Genomic DNA, 19,192 nt, shown 5'->3' on the forward strand with positions numbered 1-19,192 from the left:
GACGGGGAAAAAGGAAGTGAAAAAAAATCAGCCTCAACACTTAAGTGTTTATATTAATATTTTAAAGACCTAAAGGCACTATAGCATTTAATATGTGAAAAAACTACAGGTCAGTGGTCACTGTAATTTGAATGGGCTGGACTAACAACTTTCTTTGGAGTTCTACAGACCTACTACTACTAATTCCAAGCTCTGGCACTTCAGTTCTTTCCATCTATCATGCCCTGTTTTTTTTGTTTTGTTGGTTTTTTTTTTTTTTTTTTAACCTTTTTTAACTTTTTCTTATTTATACTTTGCACCCCAAATCTCCCAAATCTCACCTGAACTCTATCCCACCTTCCTCTCAGCCTCCTCTTGCATTTCTTCCCTCTCAGTGCTCCAACACCACCAGATTAATGTCAGACTATTTTTTCCACAACTTTATCAACAAAACAAGCCCTCGTGTCCTTAAAATACCTCTGTACGCTTTCCTCCGAGCAGACTGAAAGTGGTAGAGACTGCTCTATCGCTCCCATCTCCGACTCCAGTCGTGCTGCTGCAAACCCTTCTGTTCAGCCCAGCTCATCCAAGCACAACCCAAGTTTTCCTTTGGACGACTTGCAGCTAACATTTTTTAAAGGAGTGACTTACTAACATAAACCAACCCATTTCAGCAGCGAAGTGCTTGCTGTTAGGAAGAGGCTCCCCAGGCAGGGGCTGTTTGCACGCTGCAGGCAGGTTATCAGAGCCCAGTGACAGCGTACGCTCCCAAAGTGTTACTGTCAACTGCCTTGCCTTTGGTGGAGACTTCAGGAAGGAGGCTGGTGCACAAATATCACTGCTCTGTGCACAGCAACTCTGCTGCATTTCTAGGGCCTGAAGTAGGAAGAAAAGGAAAACCACCAGCCCAGGGCCCTGCTGCTGGCACGAGATGCAACTGATTAAGTGTAGCCTAGGCAACAAGACTTTTTAAAACCTGAAACATCCATGGCTATGAAAAGGCAGGCTGGATTCATTCTGCTGGGTACATACACTTCAGTTTCACACTGAATTTTCTAAGAGTGATGCATGCATCTCTAAGCAGAAAAGCTTGCTTCTAAATCTCTCTTACCACGTGAAGCATGACGATCATATTTACAACAGCTTTACATCTGCCCAAGATCTGTTCAGAGAAGTTCAGAATTATGTTTTTAAAATACTACCTGAAGGGAGACCCCCTGCAGGGGCCGTGAAGCCACGGTCAGTGTTCCCCCCAGAAGGTGACTTTGGATGTGACCGACCTGCATCTGGACAACTTAACGCACAGTTCATTTGAAGGAGAATTCTCACATAGATATAAACCAGGTTAGAGCATGGAGGCATTTTTCCAGTACTGCGTCTTTTCAAAGCTATGATGTAAGTCACTGACACCTGATTAATTTTGGTCCCGCTCTAATAAGATCTTCAGAAGTTACTTCTCAGTTACGTGGCAGCGTTTCGCACTGATCTGAATTCAAACCAAGATCACACTCCTCAAACTGCAGCCAGAGCAGCTCCCCCACCACATCCCATCAGCTGGGATGGCCAGCATGGGCTGTGAGAAATCACTGAGCAAGCATGGACACCGCTTACACAATTCATTGGATATTATGATGTTTCCACGTGCTGCTGCTGTAAAATCTTGTGCTCTGGTCTGCTGTACCTGTGGCATCGCCCAGAGCAATTAAAGTGAAGTCTCAAGTATAACAGAACTAAATATTGGGACTGGTGAATTACATTCACCAGATGCCCACTGTTGCTCTGTAACCCAGAAGTAAAGGACGCTGTTTGGATAAATACACCTTAGGGAAGACTGTGTTCCACTTGCAAGGAGGGTATTTTTGGAAGGTGCCATTAAAACACCACGACTGGAGACATGGCTGTAGTTCCCGACACTGCCAGGGACTTCCCAGGCAACACCCCAGGCAAGTATCTGGGTGCCTTTTGCAAAGGGATATTTTCTATTTGTGTTGAAGATGGTGAGATAAGTTTCATTATTGTTTCTTCTGAATATTTATTGTGGAAAGCATTTTATCTCAGACCACAGTTAAAAAGCATGCGTATAAACAACTGACATGCCTGCTAAAATTTTATGACTTTTGCTGCCATTTACCGTTAAGCATAAACTTCCTCATGAAAGCTTTAGTGAAGTAACTGCAAAGGTTGGAAGATGTTCATGCCATTCTTTCTCCGTGTATAAATTTTGACTAATATGAGAACTTTTACAATGTCCAACCACAATGTTTCATGTCAGAAAAATGTTTCTTTGTACTTGCAGTTCCTAAGCTGAGCTAGAAATAATTGTTTTTCTCTCCTTTTTTCCCTGCCTCTTTCTCCTCCACCTCCACCCCCACTCTCTCCTATACCCAGTAGTCTCAGTCAAATCCAGGTTTATTCCTTTATTTGATTTTACTGTTAAGAATTACATGAACTAGGGCACGGATATGTAATATCATCGTTCTTATTCTGGAGAGCTTAACAGTCAATTCTAAAAGCTTTTCTAGGTTGCTCTTCAATATCTGAATCACCAGCTATCAGTTTTCCAGTAAAATGGGGAAAAACCACTAAGAACTCACAGACTTCAGTAACATTTTTAAAAGTTTAATTACATGAGACAACCTCATGTCATGGGAAAAACACCAAACCAAAGCAACCAGAGAAACAAAACCCAAACAAAGGCAAACAAAAACAGCAGCACAGAAGATACACAATTTTCAAGGGCAATCTAACCAAATCTGAATGGAATTATGGAAATTCTAGGCCCCTGAGAAAACTGAATCATAACCAAAGAAACAAGATTCATCCAAAAAAGAGATAATTAGGAGCTGCCACATCTGAGAACAGCAATAAAAGGTATACCAAATTTTAAGAATTTTTGGGCTGAGCTATCCTTTGGGTAAAAGACACGACCGAGGGGTGAAAGAAAGAAACCAAGGTTTTTCCAAGCAAAATCCCAATTAGTGCTTCTCTTCCTGTTTAAAATTTTTCTTAGATTAATCAGACCCAGCCAAACTCCACAAAGAAGGCGTTAATTTCTTACACTAAGCATAAGTTTCCTCCTATAAAGAAGGCAAACTGAAACTTCGCTAAGAATCGATGAGATTGAACGACAGTTTCAACAAACATTTGCTCCTTTCCATTTTCCTCTTCTCAGAAACAGGTTTGGTACTGGGTAACTAAATGGCACATACGGATTGTAACCAAACCACACTCAGAGAAAAGAAATGAGACTCACAGGGACATCCTGGTTGGACATATCTGAAAGCCAGCCTCAGTTTGCACCTGCCCTTCACAAAGCCTTCCTTTAAGTCCCACAGCACAATTCAGACGTTCATACATACGTACTTTTTCTTTCCTCGTGAGTTGGCCTTTGTGGAAGGATGCCACTAAAATATTCTATAGGAAGTGAGGTGCTCAAAAGTAGCCTACACAAAATAAAAGGACTTCTTCCACCCAGAAGGGTAAAAAGCTGTCTCGTAAACTTACCTCTGAACTTTTTGGGTGGGTTGTTAAGATCACCTGCTTCTGGCTGTACCACACACCGATCATCCACAAGGCTGCAAAGAAACGAGAAATAAAGTGAGATTCTTTTCCTTTGCAATTGCTTATATCCTTGCTAGCAAAACCGAAGTGTTTACTTGCAATATTTTATCTGAGTGGCCACTTCAGCAAAAGACATTCCCCAAATGCCAAACCCTTCTAAGAAGCATGCAGCTAATTTTTACTGTTGCCCAGAGCTATGCTCCTGGACAGGCGGGACAATAAATAAGTCATTGCTCCTCTATGCTGCATCTTCTTTATGTCCCCTCCTTGAGGTGCAGACAGAACAGCCCATATTCTAGTTAGGTGAGAGACAGCCGTAAAACAATTATTGCCTCTTGGACAGATTTAAATCATGTTGCAATTGTGTTCACATTAAAGGACAGAGAACAGGAAAATAAGATAACTGCATCAATTGGACACCAATCCTACGACCCCCTCAAGTACCAAAAAAGGCAGAAATGTCAACGGCCACAATGCAAATTGATTCCCACAGGACAGGAGGCATAAATACACCCTCCTGCTTACCAGTCATAACACAAGCAAAGTCATGAGAGCAAACGAACCTCCTCCTGCTTTACCAGAAAGGAAGCAAATTGGAGAGTGAACCCAAGAGATTTCAATAGGAAATGCTGGGACAGAGCTTCTCCTCTGAATACACATTGGCAAAAGACCCTGTGGGTGAATTCAAAGCCCACAGGATAAATAAAGCATTGAAGATGCACTTGTCACCACTGCTCTGCCCTTAGCAAGCTTTGTATCTACATGGAATTGCTCTTTTACCAAACGCTATTTCTAAATGGTGAAAAATGCAATTGTAACCAAATATCTTGTGGGTTCTGAATTGGTTTTAAAATTATACAATTGGGCTCCTTAAAACCAATCTGTCAAAGAGGCTTTCTACACAAAAGTAGAAGGTAAAACTCCAAGGTCTTAAAAGGTAGAGACGTCCATTCTCATGCAGAATCAACTTGAGAAAGAGACTGAAACCTAGAATATGAGAGTTGTTCCTTGCAGAGGCTGGTTACATGCAGGGAGCATCTTGAGACAACAATTATGGAAAATCATGAAGTGCATAAAAATTAAGAGATCAGAGACACTACGTGGATCAACAGTTCTATGCATCTAAAATTTGCATATGCAAACATTCACAGTAAGTTACTTTTTCCCCATGGATTTTCCCCCTAGTCAGCATTAAACAAACATGTATGTGCTCCAACAAGAATAATACTAATAACACCTGAACTCACTGGAACACCTGCTTCTAGCAAACAAATGGCCGAAATTAAAAGCCAAATGGGTTATTCTGATAATCCCCCGCATTGTTAACCTCAGTGCAAATTCTCTCTGTTCTCCTGATACTAAATAGAAAGTAAGAGGAACTTCCCAAATTACTAAGAAAATAATTTTACAGGGTGCAAAGGCCAGAAGAGGCCATACTGAACACCAATAATCACAGCGATGACAGCACTGAGTTTGGGAAACAGCGAGAGCAAAGTCACAATTAAGCAACAGTCATGTCATACAAATATCAAATAGGAACACTCTTCAAAGAGAGTTACTTGGCTAAAATGACATTAGACTGTATAGTGGTATCTGTTTCTCAACCTTCATTAACCACATGAACAAGTCATTACACATCGTTATGACATAAGACTGTCAGAACTCCACATGGTATAGAGCACAATTACACCAAATCTTTCCTTTGCTTCTTTAATTTTCTCCAGGACAAAGACTAAATTAAATATGGGACAAAGCTAATTTGATTACGGAGGCTTATTAAGATGATAATGCATTTCATGTTTCACATAGCAATTGGGATTTCTGGCTTAAATTAGGCTCAGAAGATGTGCGGCCATTATATAATACAGTTACCTTAAAACACTGCAAATCAAATCAACCAGGATGCCTTTAATACTAAGGGATATTTAGACCTGCCATCAGAACATCTCATCAAGCCTAAAAAAAAATGGATGTGCTCAGGGCCTGCAACGTCTGAAAGGACTACCCATGGTGAAAAATATCTGCTCAGCAATGCCATCAAAAGCCACAGCCACTGCATAATGTTCGTCATGCACTGTATGGGATTAAACATAACATAACTTTCTATTTGTTCGGGAATTATCTACTGCCAAACTTGCTTCAATACTAGGAATAAAAAAAAGCCAAATGTATCGTACCGCTCAGTTTGTTTTGCCAGTTGCCAGCAGATAGTATTTGGCCAGTTACAACACAGCTGATCGACTACTGCAGAGTGTGCATGTCATATTTGACGAGTACCTGGGAAATTTGTCAAATACATTTGCCAAATACTATTCAACCAACCCTACTTACTACATCCCTTGCTTTTATCATACCTTCTTTCCCTTCTGGCAGCATCCCATATTTTCTTCTCTTTCCTATAATAGATCATGGTGCATCTTCAGTGTCTGCTTCCTCTCTGCCCCCTTATTTTCCAGATTCCTAATAGCTAGAGGACTAAACCTACAAGTTAGTTTGGAGTCACTGATGAGATTTCAGCCCATTGTTTCCTGCTGAAAGACTTACCAGGATGCTGTCTTTGTACCCTGCTTGGGAGATCCATTTATCAGATGCATCTGGACAGTAGGCATCAAAAAATTTGCTGTCACTGTACCCACCCTGAGGCCCTTACGGCTACTGGAAATGAGAAAGAGCACGTTGTGTGTATGCCCACTCACCACATCACCAGGCTTCCTGGTTGCTTCTTTGCTATTCATTCGGTATTGAAGTACCAGAGCAATAAGCCACGCTATTTCCCTCCCCCTAATTTCCCACTGCTTTGAAACGAGGTGGCAGATGTGCTCTTTTAGCTTCTCATCCAGCCCCCTGGAAGGTCTTCACACTCAGTACGCGGCTCCACTGCCCGCTTCTGATGTTCTGAGAGATTTCTCCTAAGCAGCAGTTGAGCAGAATAAAACATGCCCTGTCCCTTCTGTCAGAGCTGCATTTCACTTCTGTGCTTTCTCTGCAAAGTCTTCCTCGTCCTACGTGAAGGGCTACTTTTTGTTTAACAAAGTGGCATTCACTTCTGGCTGCTTAGAGGCTCTCTCCTACAGAGCACCTAGCCTGATGTGGTTGCAGAAGGAAACACCAAGGAGCTCTGCGGGGCAGCACGCCAGGGACAGGAGCAGGCAGGGCACGGCTCCCACTGCAGCTCCGGGGGCGCTGGCCATCGGCAAGCTGCAGATTCAAAGTGTTCTCCTTTGACTGAAGAAGCACAATTTTGTTTGTGTGAGAAACCTCAAATACTGCAAGACAAGACAGAACTAGCCATAGTGGTAAGTTAGTGGTTTATGAATGGTTTGGCTCAAGTTTTTCTTTTTCTTTTTTTTTTAAACCACCTACTTACATTGCTACCTTTTTTTTCTTTTCTTTTCTTTTTTTTTTTTTCCCCAATCAGCAGATTGCACTGAGGCCTATTCGTTCCTGACTGGGGGCAGGGTGGGCAGGAGAGAACAGGACAGGACACACGGATGGACACGGGACAGACAACATGAAAATCATTTTCTTGTACTCATTCCCTCTCCCCACTGCTTGACCACGGCGAGCTTCTTCCTCCCCACCAACTACATTAAAACCACACCACATCCATTGACATGCTCTCTATCTTCCCCCAAATCTAACTTGCCATATTAATTTCAGGCCATTTTTAAATTTAGGGCCAGATCTGTACAGAAAGCTACTTTGTTTTACCCAGTATTTCCTGGGAGTCAGGCTCGAGATAGCTAACTGAGCTCTGGCAGCCCTTCTTCCAGATGTTTCGGTACAAGAGAACAGCTGTCCTTACCCCAAAGTGCTAATAAATCCATTTGTTGAGCCCTCTGCATAGAGAGAACAAATATCTCCAATATGAAGGAAGCTCGACATCTTGTCGGTCATCTCTGGCTTAGTGCCCCTAGAAAAATAAAGCAAAATGTATTTTATTAGGCGGAACGATTTCTCCATGCGAGCTACTGGGGGTTACAACAACAGCACCCCTCGTGTTTGTTTGCAAAACCCAACGAGTTCTTGCCCTGCAATGTCAGGTATCGAGGAAAACACGGCATGGCGAAACGCTTGCTTAGAAAAACAAATTCAGGAAAACCAACAAGCTCCTGGCATCCTGCTCAGTGCAGGATTGTTTCTCTGGAGCCACATTCATCCCCACAGATGTTCGCAGGATCTCACAGCAGGCGTGCTGGCCCCTTTCACCCCACCTGAGAGGGGAGGAGGGAAGAGGAGTGCCTTAAATTAAGGCGCATTATTTGTACCACCTAAATTACAACGCTTTTCTCTGCCTAAACACTTTTGCCAGAAGCAAAGGAAGGTAGGGGCACATGTAAAGGTCCCTTGGTGTGCAGAAATGGCTCTCCCAGGAATCGACATGTGGAATACCTTCCATCAGCTATGGAGCGCCGCTCCGAGCTGCTGCCTCAAAGCTGGCATTAGGCGAAGACCCACTGAATATGCCTGACGACAGCTTTTGCATGTAAAAAGGTAAGGATTAAGATTTTTCAGAGGCGAATGCTTTAAATGACGCATCAAGAAGCCAAATCCCTTTGAAATGAGGAATATTTCAATCCTGTTTAAAAAAATTGCCTAAACGTAACACTGAAGGGACAGCCACTTAGTGCTGTCAGCTTCTACAGCATTAAGAACTACCTTTGTTTTCTTTAAAGTCCCAAATCCGGGACTGACTGACACAAGACCTACCTGTCATTTAACCAAATACAGAAAAGCAAGTTTCTATCTGGCACAGCAACCAAGAGAGAGACAAACAGGAGCCCTGACAAAAAGAACCCCAACCAAACAGATTTTCAAAGATGCCTTTCGAAAAGCCATTTACTGGTTCCTTGGAGATCCTCCTAAGCCATGGCTTTTGATCACCAACTTCAAAATGCTGGAACAGCTTTCTGTGCAGGAGGTTTCAGACAGCAGGCAGTAACGTGGCTGCTCCAAGCTGCTCCTTCCCGCAGGCTGGTGACAGGCTCCGAAAGGCAGCCCTGCCCAGGATCAGGCTCTTGTATTTAGGGGAAAATAATTGAAAACATTTTCACCCTGGCACCTAGCATGACACACCAAAATCAACTTTAAATGGTCCTTCGTTGGGAGAATTGAGCAGCAGGAAACGCTGTTCATTATAGCGCACAGCCCTGACACTGTACGTGGGACAAATCTTCATTGAACATTACCTTGTTTACCAAAATGTAAGGACCAAGTTCGTTAAGCAAGGCTGGAGATCAACAAGGACAGATTCTTGGAGATCTAAAAGGTAATGTTGGTAACACCCTGCAGGTATCACAGCGGGAGCAAAAGCCAAGGCCAAGCTGCAAACAGCTCCCGCTCCTCCCTGCCTCCGAGTAGCGGTGCAGTCATCACACGGCGATTACGAAGTCAAAGCAGATTGCAGACGTTCTCACGCCTGCATGTCACTGTGTCACTTGCACAATTAAAATCAAGTTCAGAAAAAATCACGAGATAACAGGCCACAATCATATGCAGGGGGAGAAGCCTCAGCTCCTCCAGAACCCTGTGTGTGTGCCCGCAGAAGCGAGGCATGAGGCTTCAGGTCGCGTAGTGCCAAGTCCTTCAGGCACTGCGTACCCTTACATAGTCTGTTTCCCTTCCCTCCTGGTCAGGGGACAGAAAAACAGCACTACCTATTTTAAGATATATGCCAGAAAACATACAGAAGTATGCAGAGAGACTGAATTAGCATCCCCCGAAATACAGCTGCCTCATTCCTGACTGGAGGTTGACGACAAACTTCACACACCAAGTTTTCAGGCCCACCGAGTTAAAAATGCCTTAAATTCATACAGCCCAAAGTGAAGAGCAACGAAGTCCAGAAGAAACGTAGATACTTCTGGTGGAGACCAAGTCTGCTCTGGCACTCATTTCTGGTGTGTGGACCTTCGGGGCTGCGGAGCATTGTGGTATTACTGCACGCACAACGTATTTCTGATCCCCAACTCTCCCATCCTACAATTACACGTACAGAATCCCTTTTATGGGGAATTACTTTACTGGACTACATCATTTGCCTTTAGAAGAGGCAGATGTTCACCGCAGCTGCTCCCAAGAGAATGCGAAGGTCAAAATTATTGACTTCCATTAGAGAAGATTTTTTTTCTTGGCAAAAACACTGATATCCCAGACCACTGATCAAGACCAGGCCTAAGGACGGGCAATCCAATTTCTACAACATATGAATTACTTTCCACAATATAGCTTTTTTAAAAATTGTTTTCTTTACCAAGGAAGCTCCGGACATGCAAAGTATTATGCATGATGATAGCTGAACACCTAAATTGCAGTTCTACAATTCACTGACATTTCCAGTAATATCATGGTCAGCAATGGTCAGTATGTGGCCACCAGGAGGGCTGTCCTAATGCTTGCCCACACTCCAAAGGTACACGATAAACGCTGTCTGTGTCTATCACCTACTTTAATAACTGAATACCCAAAGCTGGTCCACTTGACCTTTGGTTTTAAGGACCCTGCTCTCAAGGTTGTTTGGTGCTCAGGAACACGCTGCCCCTCAGATGGAGCGAGGGACTCGACGGCCCAACAGGCCTCGTGACTCAGAAGGTTTACGAGTGCAGAGAATAATTTCTAAACCAGTCTTGCTTAGTTCATATTGGCTTTCCTCATCTCCTCACAAGGGGCTTGGGACACCTAACAAAATTCGTCCGCTGATTAACCAATTCTTTGCATTAAACCACTCAAATGATCAGCTACCACAGATTATTTCCCTCCTTTGACTAGGAAAGCTGAGCCACCGAAGATCACAGAACAGAGCCACAGAATAATTTAGGTTGGAAAAGACCTCTGAGATCATCAAGTCCAACCATTAGCCCCGACCTGCCAACCCTGGCACATTTATCTCATGCCCACACACTGGTGGGCTTATGGACTTGAGGGAGCGGGTTCCCTCCTGGGTACCCGGACCCAAAGCATCCCGCAGGTCCCCTCGCCCAGGAAGGCCACCAGAAATCCCCTGGAAGCCCCGGGCAGGAGGGCTCTTACGCACACAATCAGTAGCTGGCTTGCACAGCTAGAAGCATAATCTCTCTGCTCAAAAAAACAATTGTGCTCAGTAGATAAATACGGGCATTACTCTGCAATTTATTTATTTTAGATATGCCTGTGCCAAGAGCATTTGATTAGTGCTGAAGGAGAGGCCGGGGAGGACCCGCTGCTCTCGCATCCTCACGACAGGAGCTCTGCAGGAAAGCTACCGCGTCCCTGCTGCACCACGGCTGGAGCATTGTGTTCTTCCCCTTCAATGCTGGGGGAAACAAGATCTTTTCCAGGTAAAAGTACTTGAAAAAAAACTGAAGATAAGGAAACAATACAGGCGGCAATGCTAGCACGCAGAGTCAGGGTTCTCCAAACAAGCACCAGAGGTTTACCTCGGGGGCAACAATGTTGACAGCAGCAACATTAAAGGAAACAATGATTCTTCGGCTAAGTGGGAAAAGAACAAACTTCCACAAATACAAAGTTACTGGTTTTTAAGATGAGAAAGGAAACATGAACTGAGTAGACCCTTACACTGAGCAGCTGACTGTACCCATAGGCATAGAGAAAAACCCGAAAGATGAACAATTTCTAGGATGTTTTTTAAGCTTGAGCTCTTTTGATTACTTTGGTGATTACTTCATCATGTATGTTATCTATACAAATGTTAGCACATCTTTAAATGTGCTTTATGTGCCGTTTATCTGCACAGGAAAATAACGTCTCTGTTTAAGGAAATAGCCCAAATAATAACTATGGAAACCTGCTGAATTTCATGAGAACTGTGAAGTACTTCTCTAGAAGTCACCGTGCCGATCTGTAGCTTTGCTGTATGGGCCTGGGTCTGAAAACACACAGCTACATCCAGGCAGCAAAATAAAGCAAAGCAAACTGCCCGCTCCCTCAGGAGTTTGAGCGCTTGCCTTTCCCCTACTGCTCTGTGCTGCCTCGGTGAACAAATCTGCATCACAAGACCTCCAGACTGGTCTTCTGACCGAACAGGACTGCAATAATTACAGGTTCGTTTCTGATTATTTTCTTACTTATAGATTACCTCCTGCATATCCTCAAAACAAGCTGCACTGCAAACAGCAACAGCCCATGAAGAGCCGATCTGAAGTGGAAAACAAGCACTTGGAAAGGGTTCCCTGCTCCACAGGCACCTTGCATTCCTGTCCAAAACCAAGTCCTGGCCCTCCCTCACCAACGTCCCCAGCTTTCAGGAAGACTGAAAGGACTCGATCACACTTCAGGGCACAAGCAGATCATGTGCTGAGCCTCAGGGCCTTGAGCAAGCCAGTGAAAGTTTGATAGTCGCTGAAATGCACCTCAGAGGCTTCAACCCATTGTCTCACGAAAACACATTTTGTAATGGTACTTAAAGCAGAATTAAGAGCGAAAACGCTTAGAAATCAAACTGACTGTTAAATATCACATACCTTAATGAGACATCTGCTTTTTGAAGATCTCAGAATAGGAAATGCAACTGCTTGGTAAACATATCACACTAATTCCTCCCATCACTCATCTCCATCTCCATGCTCAGCTCAAAAAAAACAGGCTTCAGAGCAACGCTGAGAGTTTGCTTTCCTTGAATACCAGAGTCAAGGCCCCCTTTTGAAGTTCCTCCTTACGGGAACTGTTTGTAACCAGATTTTTGCAATATGCTATTCCTCATCTCAAGCAATTTAACACTGAAAGGCTTTTCAAAGAATTTGAAGCTTTTCTGCTGATATCTTGTCCCACGTGTCTGCTTTGTGTGGGATTTTAATACTTTAACCTATGACTGCAGATCCTATTTGTAAAATAAACGAGACCAAATAAGTCTTATCACCGATGGCTTGATTTCCAGCAACTGGGAGACGAACAACAATCTTTTTAAGATGATCTAACAATGTTTATTGAGAGCAAGAAAGCTCCTTGCTGTGCCTTGTAGTCCCACGATGTACCCAGTTCTCTATTATCATATTTTCACTGTGGTTTATTGCTCAATTAAATAGAGACCGTCAGATTCATATGTACCATTCCAGAAACTGGGGCAGCACTTTATCACTTTTCACTATTTAGGCTGTTTAGGTAAGAATCGAATCTCAAACTGTGCTTAACTGCTTAGACTCCGTTCCTGCAGACAGGAAGCTTCGCAGTGAAAGATTAATTTTGGTTTGGTTTTTAACAGAAAAGAGATCAGATTTTAAAGAGCAGAGACAACAAAAAAGCAAACAACGGGCTGCTTAATGGCATAAGCTATTGAAAAAGCATCCATAAATTAGCAGGTACCACTAACCAGACCAGAAGACTTCGACAAGGAACCCAGAAGACCACATACGTCAAACTGTTTGACTTGAGTAGAACGGGGTCCTTACTATTTCTGTATTAGGCCAAGCAGGCTAACCTCTTTAAAATGCCCTGACTCACAAAACTTAAATGAAAGTCAGGTACTTAAACACATCTGAAAATCAAAGTTTTACAAGATTTGATCAAACATTTGGCCCTTTAGTCTTGATCCGCTGTACTTCTCACTGAACGCTTTTCTAATGATTTCCATGTGTTTCGGACAGTCCTCCCTCCCCCAGCATTTGGTATCTGTTTTTACAGGTGCACCTAACTTCATGAAAACTGAAAAAAAAGTGATATTTTCCATCCTTACTTCAATAAAAAGGAAAGAAGGTTTCTTCCCTGAGGGCTGTGAGAAAGATTCATACGAATTCCATTAAAACAGCCAAAGCAAGGAGGAAGTGCCCCATTTAAAAGATCATCTAGTGAATAATCGCTCTTCTGGGGCTGCAGGATGAAGCACTGCCATTTTCAAAGCTTCTGCCTTAGCAAATCTAAGAGGAGCAATTTGTGCACGCTCACACCGCCACGGGAAGCCAAATCCCAGGGATTTGGGGTAGCGGAGAGCGGGCGGTCGGCGCCTGGCGGCTGGGACAGGTGCCCTGCAGGGCGCAGAGCAGCCCAGGAGCATCCAACTCCTCAGCTGAGCACTTTGTGAACAGCAGAGCCAAGTTCTGCATTTCCTGAACGTTGAGGCTGGTTGCAGCTTGTGGAGTATGACAGAGGTGGAGGGAACATCCCTGCCATGCCACCTTGAGCACCAGCATCCTTGCGCTGCTCGCCCTCGCACGCTTTTTGGGGGAACCGCTCAGGAATCACATTCAGTTTCGACAGGGCTCTGTGCTGTTACTTTTATGCGCATGTAGCTACGTTTTAGAGATAACGCATTTGAAAAAAAAAAAAAAAATCAGCGTGGTGTGTTTATCTACCACATGATCTTGTTTTCCATTTAACTGCAACCTTTCATGTCCAGCAGCCTGCTATCTGCAGGCAGATTTTCCTCCGATGAACCGTTAGATTAAAGAGGAGAAATGCACCTTTCTCAGAGAAACTGCTTTCCTCCCACCGCTGGTAAGGCAGCGGGTTTTTCTGCAGCGTGCAGCCTGAAGAGCCGGGGGGCTGTGAGAGGCGGGGAGGGGGAAGCAGCTCCGCGCTGGGACTCTCCCAAGGACACGCAGCGGGGTCAGCCTCAGCGCCTGGGTTTGGATCCAGGTCCCCCAAATCCCCATCCACCAGCCCACTCCGCCTCTCTTCTCCCTGGAGGAAACTCGGTCTCACCGCACATCTAATCAAGCACACGTTTCCCCCTATTCTTGAAGAAAGTTGGAAGAGACAAGTAAATTCGGTCAGCACGATGACGGCCAAGTTAATTACGTTCTATTCACACTATTTGCCACTGCACAGCTGAAGAATTTATTTAGTTACCATACTAATGACAAAGCTACTCAGAAATTACTACTTAATAGGTGCAAGGAAACTCAGTTTAAGAAAAAAAGGGGAAACAGATGAAGCAACTCCTCTTGCTAACTTAAGCCTACAAAAATCCTCCACACCAGCAAGCAAACACACGAGGCATCCCTTCTCAGAAAGAGCACCTCTTTTTTTATTTGTGCAATGCAGCCAGGAGGGCTGACAGCCCTGCTGCTCTCAGAAAGTTCACGTGGAGCACCCGTACCGAGGCACCAGGCAGAGGTTAGGCTGTGACAGAGCTATCTCAGCCGGCACCATCGGGCTGCTGCACCGCACGCAGCTGACAGGTCCTATTGACAAGCACCTGCCGAAAGCTGAAAAAAGAACATCTATTAAGAGACGTGCTGTCAGGGAAGCAAATCATTTCTGAAGCTTAAACCAAATATGACCTGACAGCGTCTTTTTATTTCCATTAAAAGTACGCAGCTCTTACTGAAGTTGGTGCTTACTGAAGTTCATACTTACTGCCTCTAACCCTGAAGAGAGAAAGCAGCTTAAGACGTCAGCCTCTGGAGGAGGCCCTACAAGCACACAAAGCGTTTTCCAGAATATTTCTATTAGGAGGAGAGCCTTGGAACGTGCCAAAAGAACCAGGGCAACCAGTACCATGGGGAAGAGAGCAAGCTTGGTTTATAGCATCTCCTGGAGTCTGGCCAGGGCAGAAGACCGTACAGAACAGCCCCTCTCCATTTCGCATGGCCATGTAGCCACAAGACTTGCCTGCAGAAGGGGCTAACTCCTCAGCCCCGCTGCTTTCCTCACAAGGTGCAAACTTTCTAGCAAATGCAAGACGCCCTAAACATACCCAGGGATTTTCCACCATCCTCCTGTGTTGGTTCATCTCCCCCTACCCCTGCCTGCCCAACGCCTTTGCCCTTCCACACACTACGCCTTCCATCTCTTCCCTTGCCAGTACCGCACCTTGGCGGGGGCTCCCTGCCCTCCATGGTGGCACCGGCGTCCTCGTCCAGGGCTGGGCTCTGCAGGATGGCTGCTGGCAGCTTCGGGTCCCCGCAGCAGGAATATCGCCGCTCTTCTCCCGCCAGCAGGTCTCTCCTAGCGAAGCCTTGCAAGTCTTCCCGCGTCTCCCAGCGGCAGCAGCCCTTCTCCAAGGGTGAGCCCACTGCTCTTCCCTCCTGGATACCTCCGCAGGCATCCGGGGCTGCAGAGAAAACCCTAAATGCCCGTGACGAGCAGCCCACGAGGAGGAGCCACCGCCAGCACGTGACCAGCACGTGGGGAGAACCACTGGTGGCCAGCAGACCTACTTTGCGCCCTCCTGATCTAAAAAACCCTTGGGTTGGGCTCCTTGCAGATGAAGGCTCCGTTTCTCGGGCCGCCTGGTACACGCTGAGCTCCCCGCGGTGATTTTCTAGAAGGCAAGCACAGGTCGTCCTCCTGGAGGGAAGGTTCAGGCCTCTGTACCACCTCATCGCATGGGGAGCATGAGCAAGTGAATCTGCTTAACCCTTACCGATGGGAGAGCGGCCAAGGACTGATGGGTTACTTCAATCATAAGATAAATCAGTTTTCAATTAATCCTTCAGACCGAGCATCATTAGCAAACCGTCAGGCATCTGCCTTTGTGCCCACGTGTCCCAGGACATATCTGGACATCACAGCGTTACGATTAAAGCTTTTCTTCAGAACTTCTTGGCAGATTTCTGAAGAAGCGATGAAGAGGGTTTGCCATGGTGCAAAACAAATGTTTGTAAAACTTTCATACTCAACTGCTACTAAGCAATTCCCAGAAATTAAAAAAAAAAAAAAAGAAGCCACAGTCTTTTGGCAGTAGCCATTTTTTTGGCCTACTGCGATGAGACGGATTTCTTACCCGTATGTGCACCGAGATTACTGGCTTCTGACATCTCGCACATGGTGGGGATGAGGAGAGAACGAACTGTTTATGTACACATCCTTACATCTGGATTCGGTATCCAGGCCTCCTTCCCTATACCTGAAGTATCAGATTACTCCAAAAGCAGAAACGTTATCTAACCTTCTAATCCCGATTTTTTTTCATCTGGCACTCAGTTTTCTCAGCGCTGTTTACCGCCCTTTGATAATCTGCTCAGCAGAGCGCTTGGGGAGGCAGGAGCACTAAGCTGGCTGCAGCGCTGCTCACATTAGCATTCTGGCAGATGAGGATGGAGTTACATCACTGCGAGCTGTAAATCAGCAGAATAACACATGCTTCCACGCACATTTCTAACGCGCCTGTCTCTTTAGAGGGTTAACTTCCCCAGATCTGTAGTTCTTGCTCTCAATAAAAACACTGTTAGGAAGGGGAAAAAAAAAAAGTTCTGATGCAAGTTTTGATAGGCTTAACCAAAACCACAACTATGAAAATGAAACTTTTCTGAGTTCAGAATCCAGAGCTGAATTTTGCATCCTCACTCCACCTTGGAATTATGGTTCCTGTAGTTTACTTTATCTTAATATTTTTTTTCCCCGAAAAGAAAGAATGCAGTCGTACAGAACCCAACTGAGCTGAAGACCTGGAAAAGTAGTTTCTCAACAGGTAGGGAGCACGCAGGGCCTGCAGACACTTGGTGTGGCTGCCTCTGCCAAGGCAGCGCGGGGCTGCAGCCCCCTGGAAGCCAGCTCCGTCCCCATCCCCAGCCACAGCGCTCCGCTCCCGTGCCAAGATGGAGCCAGGCAGCAACGGGGGGGGGGCTTTTGTGGCGTCTGCTGGGAACAGAAGTCAGGAAGGAATATTGGGCCGCATCAAAGCTCGGGCTGCTTGGCACCCTGCCTCCCGCAGCCGCCGCTGGGAGATGCCCGACGAAGATCACAGGAATCGCTCTGAGCAGCCGTGGCCGTGGACAGGAGCAGCTTTGCAGCTCATGGATACGTCTGCTGACTTTTCAAGCCTTCTGCTTTACAGGTCAGTCAGCGCAGCGTGCAGGGGGCTACACAGAACTGCTCGGAGGTTTTTAACTCCTCTTTGGCACTGCTACACAGCAGCAAGCAGAAAAACGGCTCCAGGCTCCTGAAGCAACAGCTACTCGCGAAGGTGCTACCTCAGCAGCAGAAGCACCGAATTTGGAGCGTTCCATAAGGAAGCTTTTTATGAAAGCAGATTAATACCACAGTCACATCGTGACAGAAATGTTACATTTACATAACTTTCTACCAGCAGGCCGTCTTCCAGCTCTAAGCCCCTCTGGTCCCTGTAAGCTGCTTTGGCGAAGCTGCCTTCCCTCACACTCACCCACGGGCGAGCAAGCAGCCCGTCTACCAGCTACTACAGAGCCACTACCCTCGTCCCACCTCCCACGGGATTCCCAGATTCCTCCCGTCTTCCAGCACAATCCTACAACTACAACTCTCGTGTTTATGGCGTGGCGCCGCTGCGGGCTCCCGGCATGCCCCGGCACCTGGCGCATCGCACGGCCCCCAGGACCTGGGTCCTGCTGGGAGGCTGCTGGAAAAAGTTTGGCTTCGAAACCATCCATGGCAGCCAGGTACCCCCGGGAAGCACTGGAAGGAGCTCCTGCTTCCAGCACAGGCCTCAGGACCCCACTGGCTGGTACAGGGCAGGCACCAGGCTGTTGCTGCTCCTCTTGCACACATGTGGGAAATGCCACGATCTTACCTGCACGTTTCACCCAAACTCTGACACTCTGGGGGGGGACCGGCTGCCCCCCACACTGCCACGTCCTGGCACCCATCCAGCACTACCTCTACAGCAAGGCTGAGCCCAAGACCCGGTGTCACAAGCTATTTGCAGGGCTCGCTCTACACTGTGACAGCTCTTGTGGGGAGCCAGCACCTCGGGTTCCCTCTCATCACTTGGGCTTGATTCTTTGGGGTCCTGATGCACCCCACAGACTGATCCTTTGGGGTGATGCGAGAGGACAGGCAGTGCCACCAGGCCCTGTTAACCCCTCATTTCTATCAGGAGCCACAACTGCTGCTGACCCCCTGTTTGCCAGTCCCCACATCCCCCCTGGGGGCTCCAACAAGTGCCTCCAGGAGGGCACCACCGAGCCCAGTGCCTCCACCAGGGCCTTCCCCCCGCCCCAGCCCTGCAGGCGAGCACCAATTCTTTGACCAAACACGCTCTTTCCCACCGCCAGGCTCCACCCCACGGTTGCAGAGGCGAGCCCCGTGCTCGGGCTGTTTGTTTCCTTCCTAATTTACCAACCCCAGCGGGAGGAAGCCGGGCTGCTCCCTCCTCGCAGCAGGCGAGCAGGTGGAGGGCTACCCGAGCAGCAAGCACCCGCTCCTGCCACACACAGCACATCGCGAGAAACACCCCAAAAGCACCGAATTCACCCCCCCGGCACCCTGCTGCGACCCCCGGGGGCTGCTGCCAGCCCCACGCCGGCTCCCTCACAGCAGCCTCCGGCGGTGCCCGCTGCCCGGAGCGGAGCCACCCGCCCCCCCGGTGCTTACCGAGCCCTCCCCCGGCCCTACCTGTGTCCGGCCGGGGCGTGCTAGCGGCGCTGCGGCAGCCCCATGCCGGCGGCGCTGCCCGGTGCCGTAGGGACGGAGCCCGCGCCCCGCTGCCGCCGCTCAGCGGCCCGTCCGCATGGTTACTGCGCGCCCGCCGCGCCGCCCCGCCTTTATATACCGCCGCGGGGGCTGCTGGGAAATGTAGTCCTGGCGTCTAGGCGAGCCGTGCAGCGGAGCGCCCCGCGGGACTACAACTCCCGGCGTGCCCCGCGGCCCTGCCCCGTCCCGTCCCGCTGAGGTGGCTTCGCCCCCCAGCCCCATCATGTCGCTTGTCCTCTCCCCTCAGGGGCTGTGTCCCCCCCTCACGGAGCGCCCCTGCCCGGGCAGAGCTCCGGGAGGTTGTGCCCGGGAAGGGCCTCCTGCC

General features: G+C 47.1%; 1 protein-coding gene across 9 annotated transcripts in view; it reads right to left on the reverse strand.

Moving 5' to 3' along the window:
• Nucleotides 1-18,929, reverse strand: part of ITPR1 (inositol 1,4,5-trisphosphate receptor type 1) — a 163,626-nt gene extending 144,697 nt beyond the window's left edge. For all 9 annotated transcript variants that reach the window (XM_072044593.1, XM_072044592.1, XM_072044590.1 and 6 more), the window contains exons 1-3: nt 18,790-18,929; nt 7,346-7,453; nt 3,484-3,554 (exon numbers count right to left, since the gene is read on the reverse strand). In XM_072044593.1, coding sequence (XP_071900694.1) covers nt 3,484-3,554; nt 7,346-7,437 — 163 coding nt within the window. In that variant the 5' untranslated portion in view covers nt 7,438-7,453; nt 18,790-18,929. The remainder of the gene's footprint in view (nt 1-3,483; nt 3,555-7,345; nt 7,454-18,789) is intronic.
• Nucleotides 18,930-19,192: the final 263 nt, after the last annotated feature.

Source organism: Anas platyrhynchos, chromosome 13, assembly GCF_047663525.1.
Source record: "Anas platyrhynchos isolate ZD024472 breed Pekin duck chromosome 13, IASCAAS_PekinDuck_T2T, whole genome shotgun sequence".
NCBI lineage: Eukaryota > Metazoa > Chordata > Aves > Anseriformes > Anatidae > Anas > Anas platyrhynchos.